Below are 16,081 nucleotides of genomic sequence, written 5' to 3' on the forward strand. Positions count from 1 at the left end.
AGCCAAGGCCACCGCTGACAAGGGCAATCGGTCACACACCAGCACTATTGAAATATTGTTTCATCCCGTAGCAACGCATGAATATTTTGCTAGTTTATTAATCATAAATACATGTTATAGCTTAATATCTATGGAATGAATCAAATCAATTTTATTATTTTCATGTCACATCATTTCGTGCATGTTATCCAAGCAAATAGCATCGTTGGGGCCCTATTGTACATAGACAAATTAAGCAGAATAAGTCGATAAATTAAGCAGACGCGAGCCTGAACTATTTAGGGGTGACCGTCTGCATTTGCTTTCTGTCTTTTGAACTTGTTCATGGTTAGTCTCTGAAAAATTTTGTGCAAGCCGATTTTCTAAGCCATTAGATTAAGATCCAACAATTGTCCTTCTTTCTTCTTCCTCGAGTTTTCTTCCACCTTCAGTTGTTGTTCTTCTCATAAAATCGACTTAGCTAAATTACAAATTCAGTCAACTTACATAATTATTATGAATTATTACCGTTTACTCTGAAGCCCACTCATGGAATATGACGTCCTTGCACACGATTGACGCACGCACTGACGTAAATTTGTATCTTTTCTTCTTGTTTTCTATTCCTTGGTACACAATGACTTGGCAAATCGTGACCGATTCTACCGTTCGCCACTATCCTGAAGCGCTAGCTGGTGCCATCCCACGAAACGGGGTAGCCAAGGAAAACGAAAACAGTAATTGGCCCCACCTGAACGCAGCAGTGGTTTTCATTTTTTGCAGATATTTTGATGGAATTCACTGATTTTTTTTTCAAATATGTAACTGAATTCAAGTGAATATTTCGGTCATTTGGACGAAATAGAGACTGAAATAACTGAAATTCACTGTGATTTCGGTTGGTACTAAAATTTTCGTGAAACTGAAATTGAAAACCAGCACACGTCGGCTTAATTTCTACTGAAACCATACTATCTTGAACTTGAAACACTAATAAGGAACTCGTCCACGAAGGCCTGTATGTGGCGGTCCGACGACCCGCCGGGCGCCACGGCCGCCCTCGCCACCGCGCTCCACGCCCTGGCGTTGTCGAGCATCGCGCCGGCGTCGGGCCCAGCCACAACGTTCTCCAAGGCATCGCGCACGGCGTCCCGCCGCAGCGGCGCGCGGACGCGCACGCCCATCTTGAGCTCCTCAACCAGATACTTAGCGTCCGTGCACTGGTCGCCCCACATCGGGAAGGCCGCCACGGGGACCCCCGCGGCGAGCGTCTCCAGCGTAGAGTTCCAGCCGCAGTGCGTGAGGTAGCACGCCGTGGACGGGTGCGCGAGCACGAGGTCCTGCGGGCTCCACGGCACAACCATGCCGCGCCCGGCGACGGAGTTCAGGTAACCCTCCGGGAGCAACGCGCTGTTGTCCGGCCGAACTACCCACAGGAAGGGGCGGCCGGTGGACGCGAGCCCGTGCGCCATCTCGGCCAGCTCCTCGGCGGACAGCACCGCCATGCTGCCGAGAGACGCGTACACGACGGAGCGCGGCGCCTGCGTGTCCAGCCACCCCACGCACTCGTCCGCCGGCTTCATCATGTCGCCGCGCACGGCGGCCTCCTCCTCCAGCTCGACGAGTGGACCGACGGGGATGAGCAGGGGAGGCCGCGGCGAGACGCTCTGGAGAGAGTTGACCACGTCGCGCTCCAGCTCGGAGAAGGAGTTGACGAACACCCACGACGGCTTGTGGATGGCGCGGAACTGCCTCAGTATCGCCTCGGTGAAGAGCTTGTAGCAGTAGGGGTTCGACGGCAACAGGAACGACGGCACGTCGGTGACAGACAGCGCCGGGAGTCCCGGGAGCTTGACTCGAGCGTCGAGGTCGTCCTCGGCCGGGAGGTCCAAGAGCCCGTGCACGTGGTGGTAGTAGAGCGAGAATACCGCGCAGGACTGCACCCAGAGCACCGCATAGGGGATGCCGGCGGCTTCGGCGACGTCCATCGCCCACGGGATGAACGGGTTCACGACGACGCACGCGACAGGCCGTCCCGCCTCCTCCTGGCGCCTCAGCAGCTTCGCGAACGCCGGCGGCCCGGCCGTCTCCAGGTGCGTCATCAGGTCGTTGAACTTCAGCTCCTCCTTCCCGTCGAAATGGTCGTCTAGGAACTCGAACCGGATGCGGCCAAGGCCGAGCGACACGCCGTCGCCGCCATCTTCCACCCTGGAGGAGGCTGTGATCTTCGCTCCAACATCGGAGGTCGATGAGAAGGTGATCAAGAGACCCTTGGCCGCGAGGCGCTTGCCCAGGCGCAGCATGGGGTTGACGTTGCCCTGCGACGGGTTGCATATGATGAGCAAGTGGGCCGCAGACAAGGTCGCCGCCGCCGTGACCGTGGCCGCGGCCTCCTCACCCATGGCCATGGCCTGTGATCGAGATGTCGTCTTCTCTTCTTGCTTGATCCTGTGAGGAGCTGGCTAAAGTCCACTGGTAATCAGATGTGGACCGGGTACTCTTTTATTAGGGACGGCAGCGCGATCAACGTTGCGTGACACATGGGGTACGAACGACTGGCTGTCTCAATACGACAAGCCTGACCACCTTAGCTTTGTCAATCTAAACATGATATCAACTCAATATCTGGAAGATGCTCATAAAAATAGAATATGTGTACGTATTTATAAATGGGTGTATATATGTTTGTACTGTGTTAACAAAAAGGACAAGCCTGACCACGCCGATGGCACGCAGTGCTGCAGACGGGCTAGCTGGATGATACTTTGGCGCAAGACGACACTGTTCAAGCAGTACGGTGGGGAGTTAATTGCAGGGAAGTATCACACTTGGGGCAGTTGTAACAGATCAGTACCACTATTCAGTTTTTTGGCAAATCAGTACCACGTTTGAGGCTAGTCGTTGCAATACGGGCTAAGCCGCGTATAACTCTGTATTGACGCTGTATCTGACAACCCGGCCCCACCAGTCAGTTGACAAGCCGCCGAACTGGTGCGTCGCTCGGGTGGCTAGGACGGACCCGGCTCGGTCGGTCTTGTCTCGGTCGAACCCTAGCAGTTCTCTCCTCTCCCTCTCCCTCTCCCTATCCTCGCGATGGCTAGTCCGGGTGGCGGCGCCGGCGGCTGTGGCGGCGGCGGCTCTGGCGGTGGCCGGAGCAGCGGTGGCATTGTGGGCGGGTACGGAGACCTCCCCGGACTCGCGAGCGATGCGCACAGAGGAATCGAAGTCAACGGCGAGGAGTCCAGTTCGTCAGTTTACTACAGCGACGACGACGAGGGCATGGAGGTGCCGTTGTCCATGGAGCAGCGACTGCGGCTGGCTGAGATCTGGGTGGCCAACCCTACCACGAGCCATCACTGGAGCCATGGATTGGGTGGCCTACTGTAAGTGCTTTTTCCTCTCCCTCTCTACTCTCTCATTTGTGCCATGATTCGGGCTAGGGTTAGGTTTACTGAAATTTTGATGTCCATTGTAGTTTGGATGATGCTGTTTGGGATGTTAGGATTCACTTCGATGCTCAGCATAATTTGGATAGGAAGATATGCAACTCAGATGTCACATATTTGAATTTGTATGAACTGATGCGAACACAAGGATTTAACTTCAGTGATGAATTGTACCACATGGGGAATACAGGCATAGGAGTGCAGAGAGAGCATGCCCTAGATTTGATAGACACAAACATCAAGTTGCAGAAAATTAAGAAGCAGAATGAGGACAGTTTAGTTCTGAACTTGTTAGTCAGGGCCACAACATTTGTCAGTACTGCATGTCATGTTAGTGAGGAAAAATTAGCCACAGTTCTATATGAAGAACCTGTTGTGTATGATCTAAGAGATCCTCCTGTGCTTGTTGTTAATGATCATGGTGTTGTTTATGAGAGTCAAAGCAGCAACAGTAATGCACTAGTACAACTTACTGGTATGTGCACACAAGAGAGCAGAAATGTCAACAAGAGGAAGCTCAAATATGTGATGGAAGAATAGGAAGAGGAGGGATATAAGAGTAATGATGAATCTCAAGGGGCATATGACAGTGACAACAACCCTTTCTACATGAAGAAGTACATGATTGCTGAAGACACAGAGATAATAGAGAGAAAGAGGCTAGCAGATGTAGAACTAGAAGAGGATGCAGATTTAGATAAGGAACAACTACACTATGAGGGTGACACTGAGGTTGAGGAGTTGTTTGAGATTGAGGAGGATGAGGAGGAAGATTCTGAGAAGGAGAAGGAACCACCCATGAAAGCAGCTGGTAAAAAGAGGCAAAAGCTGTCAGTTAGGAGAGGGCCCACCACTAGGACACATTCTAATGTGTTAGAGGACTTGAAACCAGATTTCAGACCATCATCAGATGAAGAAGATACTGGGTTGCTATTGGATAGTGAAGATGATGAATTTGAGCCACTAGCATTTGTCCTACCAAAAGGAAGGAATAGTAGGGCCATGAAAAGGCCAGCAAGGATATGGTACAATGAAAAACTGGAGCAACCGCATCAACAGTTATGTATGCACATGTGTTTCAAAAACCAGCAGCAATTTAGAGATGCTCTATTGAGCTTGCACATTACACATGCCAGAAATTTTAGGTATCATAGAAACTCAGACAAAAGGATAATTGTTGAATGCAAACAAGAGCATTGTCAGTTCTTCATTGTTGAATGCAATTAACACCTATATTGCATTTGTAAGACCACCTTAGCTTTGTCAATCTAAACATGATATCAACTCAATATCTCGAAGATGCTCATAAAAATAGAATATGTGTACGTATTTATAAATGGGTGTATATATGTTTGTACTGTGTTAACAAAAAGGACAAGCCTGACCACGCCGATGGCACGCAGTGCTGCAGACGGGCTAGCTGGATGATACTTTGGCGCAAGACGACACTGTTCAAGCAGTACGGTGGGGAGTTAATTGCAGGGAAGTATCACACTTGGGGCAGTTGTAACAGATCAGTACCACTATTCAGTTTTTTGGCAAATCAGTACCACGTTTGAGGCTAGTCGTTGCAATACGGGCTAAGCCGCGTATAACTCTGTATTGACGCTGTATCTGACAACCCGGCCCCACTAGTCAGTTGACAAGCCGCCGAACCGGTGCGTCGCTCGGGTGGCTAGGACGGACCCGGCTCGGTCGGTCTTGTCTCCGTCGAACCCTAGCAGTTCTCTCCTCTCCCTCTCCCTCTCCCTATCCTCGCGATGGCTAGTCCCGGTGGCGGCGGCGGCGGCTGTGGCGGCGGCGGCTCTGGCGGTGGCCGGAGCAGCGGTGGCATTGTGGGCGGGTACGGAGACCTCCCCGGACTCGCGAGCGATGCGCACAGAGGAATCGAAGTCAACGGCGAGGAGTCCAGTTCGTCAGTTTACTACAGCGACGACGACGAGGGCATGGAGGCGCCGTTGTCCATGGAGCAGCGACTGCGGCTGGCTGAGATCTGGGTGGCCAACCCTACCACGAGCCATCACTGGAGCCATGGATTGGGTGGCCTACTGTAAGTGCTTTTTCCTCTCCCTCTCTACTCTCTCATTTGTGCCATGATTCGGGCTAGGGTTGTCAATAAAAAATGAGGTTGCAGCACACTTGCCCTAGCACTATAGAGACATCAAGGGTTAGTGCAAAGTGGCTTGCATAGACATATGAGTCACTGTTTAGGTCTGATCCAAACACAAGTATTATGACTCTGATTGACAACTGCAATGAGAAGTATGGTGTTGATGTGCCCAAGCACATGGCCTATAGGGCCAAAAGCCTTGCTGTAGAGGCTATTTTAGGAGAGCACAAGAAACAGTATCCCAGGCTGAGGGACTATGCTCAAGCAATCATGGATACAAACCCTGGGAGTAGAGTTATAGTTACAACTATAACCCCAAAACCTACTACAAAAATACCACATCCAGGACCAAGGTTTTATGCTATGTTCTTCTGCATCAATGGAGCAAGGGAGGGCTTTCTCAGTGGATGCAGACCATTCATAGGTTAGTGACCTGTTTTATATGCTTCATATGCTTTATTTTAGAGCTTTATTTAGTAGGTTAGTTACATGTATAGCTTAAGTATGTTTAGTAGTGTTATATAGTGAATAAACTAGCTCCTTGCTTTTATATGACATATATAGAATTGTGTATAAATTTTTGTAGATGACATATATAGAATAGTTTGATAGTTTCATATAGTTACTGAATTTGGTCTTACAAATGCAATATAGGTGTTGATGGCTGCTTTATTAAGCTCACCACTGGAGCTCAAATACTTGCTGCCACTAGCAGAGATGGCAACAACAACATTTTCCCACTGGCATTTGGTATTGTTGGACAAGAGGATACATAAAATTGGTGTTGGTTTCTGCACCGACTGAACATATGTCTAGGAGGAGAAGTTGGACAATTTGGTCCTTATACAACCATGTCTGATAGATAGAAGCGATGAATGCATCCTCTTGTTTATCTTAATGCAAATTTGGTCCTTATACTATGATGTCAGTAGCTTAGTATGATATGCTATGTCAACAGGGCCTACTAAATGCAATTAATCAAGTATTTCCAAACTGCCACCAATGATTTTGCCTTAGACACTTGTATGCAAACTTCCAGAATGTTGGGTTTAGGGGAGAAGATCTTAAGAAATGCATGTATAATGCTAGTTATGCTTATAACCAACACAAGTTTGACATTGCAATGAATGATCTAAAAATGAGAGTGAGGAAGCTTGGAAGTGGCTGAGTGGAATACCTGCAAGATTCTGGGCTAGGCATGCTTTTGACACAAACTGTAAGACAGACTTTGTTGTTAACAACCTATCTGAGGTGTTCAACAAGTACATCCTTGATTTTAGGAAAAAACCTACTATGACTATGGTTGATGGTATTAATAATAAGCAGATGGTGAGGTGGCATAGGAATAGATAGAGTGGAAAGGCAGCTCTGTGGGAGATCACACCCAATTATGCTGAGAAGTTAGAGGTGGAAAAGGAAAGGGCCAGATTCTGTAAACCTATTCAAGCTGGTGTTAATCTATGGCAAGTAACCAGTGGGCAGCAACCACATGCTATCAACTTGGAACTTCATACATGTGGTTGCAGAAAGTGGGACCTGAGTGGCACACCATGCAACCATGCAATGTCAGCAATTAACAAGGCAAAAAGGTTTCCAGAGGACTATGTGTGCAAATTCTTCAAATAACCATTTTACCTAGCAGCATATGAACCAATGATATATCATGTTCCTCGTGAACATGATTGGACAAAGTCAACAGGACCAGACATAGAGCCACCTAAATTTCATGTGAAGAATGGAAGAAAGAAAGAAAAGAGGATAAAGTAAAGGGCAGATTTGAGGTTCCAAAGCCAAAGGAGAGTTCAAGAATGGCCACTATAACATGCAGCAACTGTGGGCTGCAAGGCCATAGATACACCAGCTGCAGCAAACAATTGAAACCAGAGTTGGCTTTGAGAAAAAATAAGCATGTGGTAAGCACCTTGTTAACTAGTATTATGTTTTATATTTATTATATGTTTCCTTCTCTTCATGTTTCCTTCATTTTTGCAAGGCATCTAGAAGATCAAGGAATGTTGATGAAGCACAGGTTGCACCAGCAAGAGCACATGCTGCACCAAGAGCACAGGCTGCACCTTCCACTTCTGGTGCTTCAACTTCTGCTGGTCCTACAACTCATACTGGATGGATGTCCTTTTTTACTACAAGTGGAAATACCTGAGTGTCATGTGTCATGTTTCTAAACTATGGCAGTTATGCCCAAGAGATGAGGGGGCAAGTTATGTATGTTTCAAACCAGTTATCATTTTGGGTTGACAAGCTTTCTGGTAGAGTACTCTTTCTACTATGTATGAGTCATGTTTCTAAACTATGTCAGTGATGCCCCAAGAGATGAGGGGGCAAGTTATGTCTGTTTCAAAACAATTATTATTTTGGTTTGACATGCTATTTGTTAGAGTACTCTCTCTGTTATTAGTCATGAATCTAAACTATGTCAATTATGCCCAAAGAGATGAGGGGGTCATGTGTGTACTCTTTCTGTTATTTTGGTCTTTAGGGGTTGTCGACGTCGACAGAACCCAACATACCCAAAGTTTTAGTCTTTAGGGGTTGTCGACATCGACGGAACCCAAAATAGCCAAAGTTTTAGTCTTTAGGGGTTGTCGACGTCGACGGAACCCAATATAGCCAAAGTTTTAGTCTTTAGGGGTTGTCGACGTCGACGGAACCCAACATAGCCAAAGTTTTATTCTTTAGGGGTTGTTGACGTCGATGGAACCCAAAATGCCAAGGTTTTAGTCTTTAGGGGTTGTTGACGTCGACGGAACCCAAAATAGCCAAAGTTTTAGTCTTCAGGGGTTGTCGACGTTGACGGAACCCAAAATAGCCAAAGTTTTAGTCTTTAGGGGTTGTCGATGTCGACGGAACCCAATATAGCCAAAGTTTTAGTCTTTAGGGGTTGTCGACGTCGATGGAACCTAACATAGCCAAAGTTTTATTCTTTAGGGGTTGTCGACGTCGACGGAACCCAACATAGCCAAAGTTTTAGTCTATGAAGCATCTATGAAAGCAAGATAATTCCAACTAAAAGATCCATACATAACATAACCATAATAGATTCTTATAGCAACATACTAGAGTTCAACATAGTTCATAACTTAAAGCAACATACTTAATAGATTCTTACAGAACCATAATTCAAACTAACAGATCCATACAGACATACAGAACAGATCGATTGATACTACTTCACAAAAGATCAGCTTAGCAGCCGCTTCATCTTGTTCATTCACCCAAGATGGCCTGGATGCCCTTCATGTTCTGCTTGTTCTTCTCCTCTGCCTTCAACAGATCATCAATCTGAAGCTTGAGTTGAGCCCTATCTTTAGTGAGCTTGTCATGGCCCTTTTTCAGATCACCCATGTGATCCTTCAACTGGAGATTCTCTTGTATGAGATTATCATGTCCCTTTTTCATATCACCAATGTGATCCTTCAGCTGGAGATTCTCTTGGGTGAGCTTTTCCTGAGACTGGGTTAGTTCAGCATCCTGCTTCAACTTGAGATTATCTTGGGTTAGCTTCTCCACAGACTTAGTTAGTTCAGCAACCTGGAACTGCAAGTTCCTCATGTCTACACTAAGCACTTCCTTCTCTTTCAAATGGTTGAACTTCATGTTCCTGATGACAGTGCCTGGTGCTTTCATCAGGTTCATAAGGACTTCATACTTCCCTTGCAGCTTGAAGATCTCTGCCTCTTTCTTCTCCATCTCTGTCTTCATATCTGAGACAACTGAGTTGATCACCTCAGCTTTCCTCTCCTCTGCACTCTTAGACCGCAAATATCTGAAATCCAGCACCCTATCCTCTTGGGCATTCAAAATTTCATGAACATATTCAACTAATTTGTCATAGTTGGCCTCCAGTTTATTTTTTTCTTCTGTTAAATGGTGAATAGTGAGTGAACTCTCTAGGTTATCCTTCCTTCTATCACTCCTACTGTCTTGATACATTTCCCATAGCTTCAATAATGCATTTTGTATTGTAGGAGGCCACTCTGGGTTAACCCATTGAACAGAACCACAATTCTGACCTTCCTGCAATATATCCAGCACCTATGTTTGTTAAAGAATAGAGTAATATGATCTTAAATAAAGAACTAAAGAACAACAGAACTAACTAACTGTATTTCAATACTATACTACAATAATCAATGACCTAGAGAACAACACAACATGTGCACTGCAACCCAATCAAATATCTACTTTATTTAATCATTACAAAAAGTACAACAACTATAAAGCACTCATAAAGCACTAAACTATCAGGATCAAAGCTTAAACAATGATGTGCACTGGAAACTAAGCTCCTAGCCACATATAAAATTAACAGATGCCTACTCCAATGATCAGCATCACTGCATCAGTACTACTAATTGGATAAAGAATGGCAATCACAAGAACAGAATCTTACTTGGACCAAACTACTACCAATTAAAAATACTGTGCGGTTACTACTAACTCATTTTAATGCAAAGACATAGAAAGTGCAGAATCTTACTTTAAGAGGACGGGCTAAGAACCTCCTACCCGTATCAAATCCCTCAAAGGCTACACGCCTCTCACATGACAGCCCATGCTGCTCGCAGGGAACAACGGTTCCAGTCTCAATGCCCATGTAGTCTTGGTCTTCAATGCTGGTAGGGATCTGCGGGAGCAAAATGAACCAAAACCCCCCAAATCAAAGTCAAATCCCCAAAGTAGGAACCCTAACCCTAACCCTAGCTACACCACTCACCCGGTACAACATGCTGTCATCGGAGGAGGAGTTCATGTACTGCAGGGTGGAGTAGTCGTCGCTGCTCTCATCCTCGTGAACCATTGCGCGGTGGCGGCAGGGGAATGCGCGGCAGTCGGCGGTGAATTGGCGGGCGAGGGCTCGAGCGGGGCAAGGGCTAGGGTTCGTGGGAAGTGAGTGAGTTGGGTTCGATGGAGTTGGGTTCGACCAGGTAGACCGGCCGAGCCGGTTCGGCAGCTTGTCAACTGATTGGTGGGGCCGGGTTGTCAGATACAACGTCAATACAGAGTTATACGCGGCTTAACCCGTATTGCAACGACTAGCCTCAAACGTGGTACTGACTTGCAAAAAAACTAAATAGTGGTACTGATCCGTTACAACTACCCCAAGTGTGGTACTTCACTGCAATTAACTCTATGTTGGGACGTTTTTTTAAGGAAATCTCGCGAAGGTTTTATTCAAACCGTCACAACCATTACATGGACGAAAGGAATTCCATGGGGCTAGCCTAACCAAACATGACGGCTAGCCCCCAGATTTAAAGCATGCTTCGCTAAATTGTGAGACTCAACATTTAAGCTCCTAAACTCATGGACTAAATTACATGAAATAAAAGCTCACAAGTGTAGTTTAATCTCCTGGATGATAGCTCCATAGGTAGCACCAATTTCTTTGTGAACTTCTTTTACTACCCCTTTGCAGTCCGATGCGACATGAATTCGGTTTTCGTGGAGATCCTCGGCTAGAGCAAGCCCTTCTCTAATTTCTAGAGCTTCGAGAGTTGTTGGATCGCCTATGTTGGTGTATACACATGTTGAGGCTCCAAGAAAGCCGCCGGTCTAATCCCTGCAGATAGCTCCGACTGCTCCATACTGTCCCCTCCTGCCTACTACTGCATCAACATTGAGTTTCGCTCGAGTTGATTATCAAGCTCGAGTTGCAGGAGCTTGAAAAACTGGAAGAGACTGATGGTTTATGTGGGGATGCCTACACTAGGAAGTTGGATATTCTAGTGGAGCTTAATAAGATGTATGTGGAAGAAGAACTACACTGGCATCAATTCTTTAATGAGAGGTGGCTTCTGAAAGGAGACAATAACACTGGTTTCTTCCATAAAGTAGCCAATGGCCGTCGTAGGAAAAACTCCATGATCTCCCTGGAGTGTGGGTCCACTATTATTGAGGGCACTAAAAACCTTCTGGTCCATGCTACTGAATACTATAAATCCTTATTTGGTCCAGCTCCTGGCAATTTATGTCAGATAGATGCTGCTCTATGGTCTCAGGATGAGATATTACTCCTGGTGACAATGAGGAATTAACTCGACCTTTTTCGTTAGAAGAAATCAAGAAAGCTTTGTTTAGCATGAATTCTAACCGTGCCCCTGGTCCAGATGATATTCCTGTAGAATTCTATCAACACTGCTGGGAGGTAGTAGCCCAAGACCTTCTATGCTTATTTGATTGGTTTCATGATGGCAAGCTAGATGTACAACGACTTAACTATGGCATCATAACCTTGTTGCCTAAGTCAACTGATGCCAGTAGGATCCAACAATATAGACCCATTTGTCTATTGCGCTGCCCCTACAAACTACTTACAAAAGCCATGGATATTAGAGCTAGCAAATATGCACACAAGTTGTTTAGTATTCACCAGAATGCTTTTATTAAGGGGAGACACATAGTGGATGGAATCCTATCTCTCCATGAAATTTTGCATTATACTCATTTCAGAAGGCAGGTGGGAATGGTTTTGAAACTTGACTTTGAAAAAGCATATGACAAAGTCAATTGGGACTTTTTGCTTGACTGTCATAGGAAACGGGGGTTTAATTCTAAGTGGTGTGGGTGGGTCTCGCAAATACTGAAGAATGGCACAGTTAGTGTCAAGATCAATGATGAAGTGGGACCTTACATCCAAAGTGCTAAGGGGGTGAGGCAGGGGGATCCTCATTCCCCTTTCCTGTTTAATATTGCGGCTGACTGTCTGACCAAAATGGTACTTACAGCACAAAAAAATGGCCTCATTAAAGGTTTAGCTGCTGATCTTATTGAGAATGGGGTTTGCATCCTGCAATACGCGGATGACACAGTACTTTGTTTTGAGCATGATATTGACAAAGCTGTGAATATCAAGCTCTTACTTTATCTCTTCGAACTTATGTCTGGGCTTAAGATCAATTTTGAGAAGAGTGAAATATTTAGTATCGGGGGGGATAATGATACTGATTTGGTGTATGCCAACATGTTTGGGTGTCAAGTGGGCACACTTCCCATGAAATATCTAGGAGTCCCTGTTACTTATTCTACCCTCAAGAATGTGGATCTAGATTTCCTTGACGGAAAAATGATCAAAAAACTTGATGCCTGGGTAGCATATGGAGCATCTTCTGGAGCTAGACTAACGTTGCTAGGGTCCAGTTTGGATGGAATTCCCTCTTTCCTCATGTCAATGTTCCTTTTTAATAAGACCTTTATTGAGAAGCTGGATAAACATCGCAGACGTTTCTTTTGGAGGAGGAAAAATAAGAAACATGGATACCATATGGTTAAGTGGACGAGAATATGTCGATCGAAAAGGATTGGGGGATTAGGGATTAAAGATCTTCATAAACAAAATATTGCCCTACTTGTTAAGTGGTGGTGGAAGTTAGAAACAAGTGATGGGCTATGGCAGCGTATTGTAAGAGCTAGATACTTCAGGAACAAAACAGTGGCTACCATTCGGAGCCGCTTTTCGGACTCTCCCTGCTGGAAAGCAATTATGAAGGTCAAGGATTCTTATATGACAGGAAGAAAAGTTAAAATCGAAAGTGGAAACCTGGCTAGGGTCTGGTATGATCCGTGGGCTGAGAATATTGCGTTGAAAGATCACTTTCCTGATCTATTTGGTATTTGCCAGGAGCAAGAATGCACGGTTGCATCTTGGGCGACTAACAACTATGAGCTGGGCTTTAGACGTAGACTGGTTGGGGTGTTGGGTGAGCAGTGGGCTTGGATGGTTATGGAGGCTATCTTGTGGGATTTTGATAGTAAAGGAAAGTTTACTACTAAATCCTTATATGTATGGTTGGAAAGAAATCTTTCAGGTCCTAACTATAGTATGGTATGGAAAGCACCTATTCCGCTGAAAATTAAGATTTTCCTTTGGCAGCTGTTTCAGAACGCAGTTCTCACTTGTGATAATATGCGCATTAGAAACTGGCCTGGAAATCCTGTGTGCTCCTTCTGTAATGAAGTCGAGACAGCAAATCATTTGTTCTTTACATGTTCGCTTGCTCGGTCGGTTTGGGGGGTGTTGGGCATGACGGCCGGGGTTTCATGTTGCCCTCGCTCTCTGTGGCAAAGCTTAACTTGGCTTTATAAGTTCTTTCCGGATGGGAAACAGTTTTACATGATGATTATTGCTGCAATATGCTGGGGGATTTGGACCCTTCGCAATAAAGTCACATTTGATAATCATATTGTTCGTTCTCCTCTTGAGGCTGTTTTCACTGCATGCTCGTTTTTGCTGTACTGGGCAGGTTTGCTAAAGGAAGAAGAAAGGGCGAAGCTCCAGGTCGAAGTGAAGAGGTTGGCTCACGCGGCTGCTGCGCTGGCGGACAGGTCCCTCCCTCGAGGCAGATCCCTTTTGGGTGACAGAGAAGGGATCCAGATTGGTTAGCAGTGCTCAGCGCTCGGTCCTTTTGCTTGCCGCCTCCCACTGGGGTTTGATGCCCGCTGGTTTTATGTCTTCTGGTTACGGTTAGCCTAGTCGCAGATGTTGTTTAACTTGCCTCATCCTGGGATTTCCTCTCCTGTCGTTTTTGGGCTGCGGTTTGTGAGTGTCATCAGGTTTTCGTCCCATGGCGGGTGGTCCGTTTCAGGATCATCCTGCGGTGGGTTTCCTGATGGTGCGCCAGCTCGCTCTCCCCTTTCAGCTTCATTTGATCTCAAAAAGCTTATATCTTTCATCCTGTTAGTTGTAGTGGTTTGGGCACTAAGAACATCTGAATACAGACTGATGTATTTCTGTTGATTGCGAAATTAATGGAAAGGGGTTGAGAGCCCGGTTGGAAAAAAATCATTGAATTTCGCATGATGTTCTCGTGGTGCCAACCAACCTCTTGGACGAGTAGCGATTACGAAGTAACACGGGCCGAGTTGACCGAGCACGACAAATCAGGTCGGGTTGGGTCTGATAATTGATAAAATGTGTGGCATGACCCGACACAGTGATGTGGGCCATGCTTGGGCCGGCCAGGCCCGTTGGGTTTGAAATCTCTGTAAATGTGTGTTGTGATTATTAGGAGAACCTATATATAATATATGTATTAATTCTTTTCAGATATATATGTATTATATACTTCATAAGGTGCTTTAATAAAGATGCCTTAATTAGTGATCTATAAAAGAAAATATATGCGTTGTAGTTAAAAATCTTGATTTAAAATGATAAAGTGTATATTTTTAGTACTGGGTCGTGATTGGGCTGACCCAGCCCAAAGGCGGCCCGATGGCCATTGGAACGTGCTTGGGCCTCCCATTGACATGGTAGAACGGCACAGCATGGTAAGTTTTTTTTAGGCAAGCACAACATGGTAAGTAAAACTGGCCTGGCTGGGCAGAAGCACAATGGGTTCAGGCCGGGCTGGTACGGCTAGTGTCCAAGGTTTAGGGATGATCACACCATTGGTGTTAGGTCAGAGGTGAGCCCCTACTACCAGCGGCGATCACACCATTAATATACATTTTACATACCACTAAAGGTAGCACTTTGACACGATGTTACATTTTCTAAGTAATCTAATAAAAATACCAATTTACATGTCATCAATCTAAATATAATGAAATTTTTAGTTTTCGGCATCCTACCTTGAAACATATCAGAGAAAATACTTCTGCATACTTCTAAAAACATGTGTATCTAGAACAAAATGAATGGTCATCCATTTCTATTGGACAATAAGAAGGGGCTAACGTTCCCTACATGTCGACCCTGGCTCCAATGAACATTCTTTTAAGAAGACTCATTCGAGCGACCGGTGGCACCATAGAGCGTTCCCTCAAAAATCACTCTCGGAACATTTAGAAATAGCCATACCATAAGAGAGAAATTTGTGTGCTATGACATATAGGTTTGCCCTGATAAGAAGAAATAATTTTCATATTATAACAGAGAAAATTGCCATGCCTTTTAGGGATTTGCTTTTTATGGACGGACAAAGAAATTCTATTTCCAATAGAGCTGCAAACACTACTGTAAGTCAAAGACCAATGCTGGCCAAAAGTAAGCAAAGCAGAAGAGGTGCCGTTTCCTTCAGTCCATGCTACAACAAAGAAAAATTACATGCATTTCAAGGATTTGTCATGCTACAGCAGAGAGGATTGCCGTGCTAAGAAGAAAAGGGAAGTTTCCCACATGTTCAGAAGTTGCCATGCTACACAGAGTAGTTACCGTACATGCGAGTCCGATGTTACGGAGCTTGAGCTCATCTGCTCCCACCGATGAACAATAAGTTCAAAAATATAGCACTGTGTGATGCTCTAGTGCTCTAAGTGCATGCAAATTTTGGTGATGAAAGGACATTTGAGGAGCGCTCAGAAAAAAAATCAGGTCACTAAGGAACTTTGAAAGAACGCACTATTGAAAATTGATTTTTTTAGAGCTCGTTGAAGTCCATTCATCATGAAATTTTGCATGCACCTAATGCACAATGCATCTTTAACGCAAAAATAATAATAATAGATTTTTCTTTTATTATTTTTCAAATTTATTATCCACCGATGAAGATGAGTCTGGGCTCAGACATGGATAACCACGGTACAT

General features: G+C 45.3%; 1 protein-coding gene across 1 annotated transcript; it reads right to left on the reverse strand.

The window, feature by feature from the left end:
• Positions 1-753: 753 nt before the first annotated feature.
• LOC119278248 (gallate 1-beta-glucosyltransferase-like) lies at positions 754-2,492 on the reverse strand. The gene has a single exon (XM_037559606.1). It carries the CDS (start codon positions 2,385-2,387, stop codon positions 951-953), a length of 1,437 nt encoding a protein of 478 aa, XP_037415503.1. The 5' UTR covers positions 2,388-2,492; the 3' UTR covers positions 754-950.
• Between the last annotated feature and the right edge of the window lie 13,589 nt (positions 2,493-16,081).

This window comes from Triticum dicoccoides, chromosome 3B (genome assembly GCF_002162155.2).
Source record: "Triticum dicoccoides isolate Atlit2015 ecotype Zavitan chromosome 3B, WEW_v2.0, whole genome shotgun sequence".
In the NCBI taxonomy this organism is placed as follows: domain Eukaryota; kingdom Viridiplantae; phylum Streptophyta; class Magnoliopsida; order Poales; family Poaceae; genus Triticum; species Triticum dicoccoides.

What these genes read in the sequence shown, in the direction of transcription:
- LOC119278248 (XM_037559606.1), bottom strand. Translation starts at nt 2,387, where the DNA reads ATGGCCATGGGTGAGGAGGCCGCGGCCACGGTCACGGCGGCGGCGACC.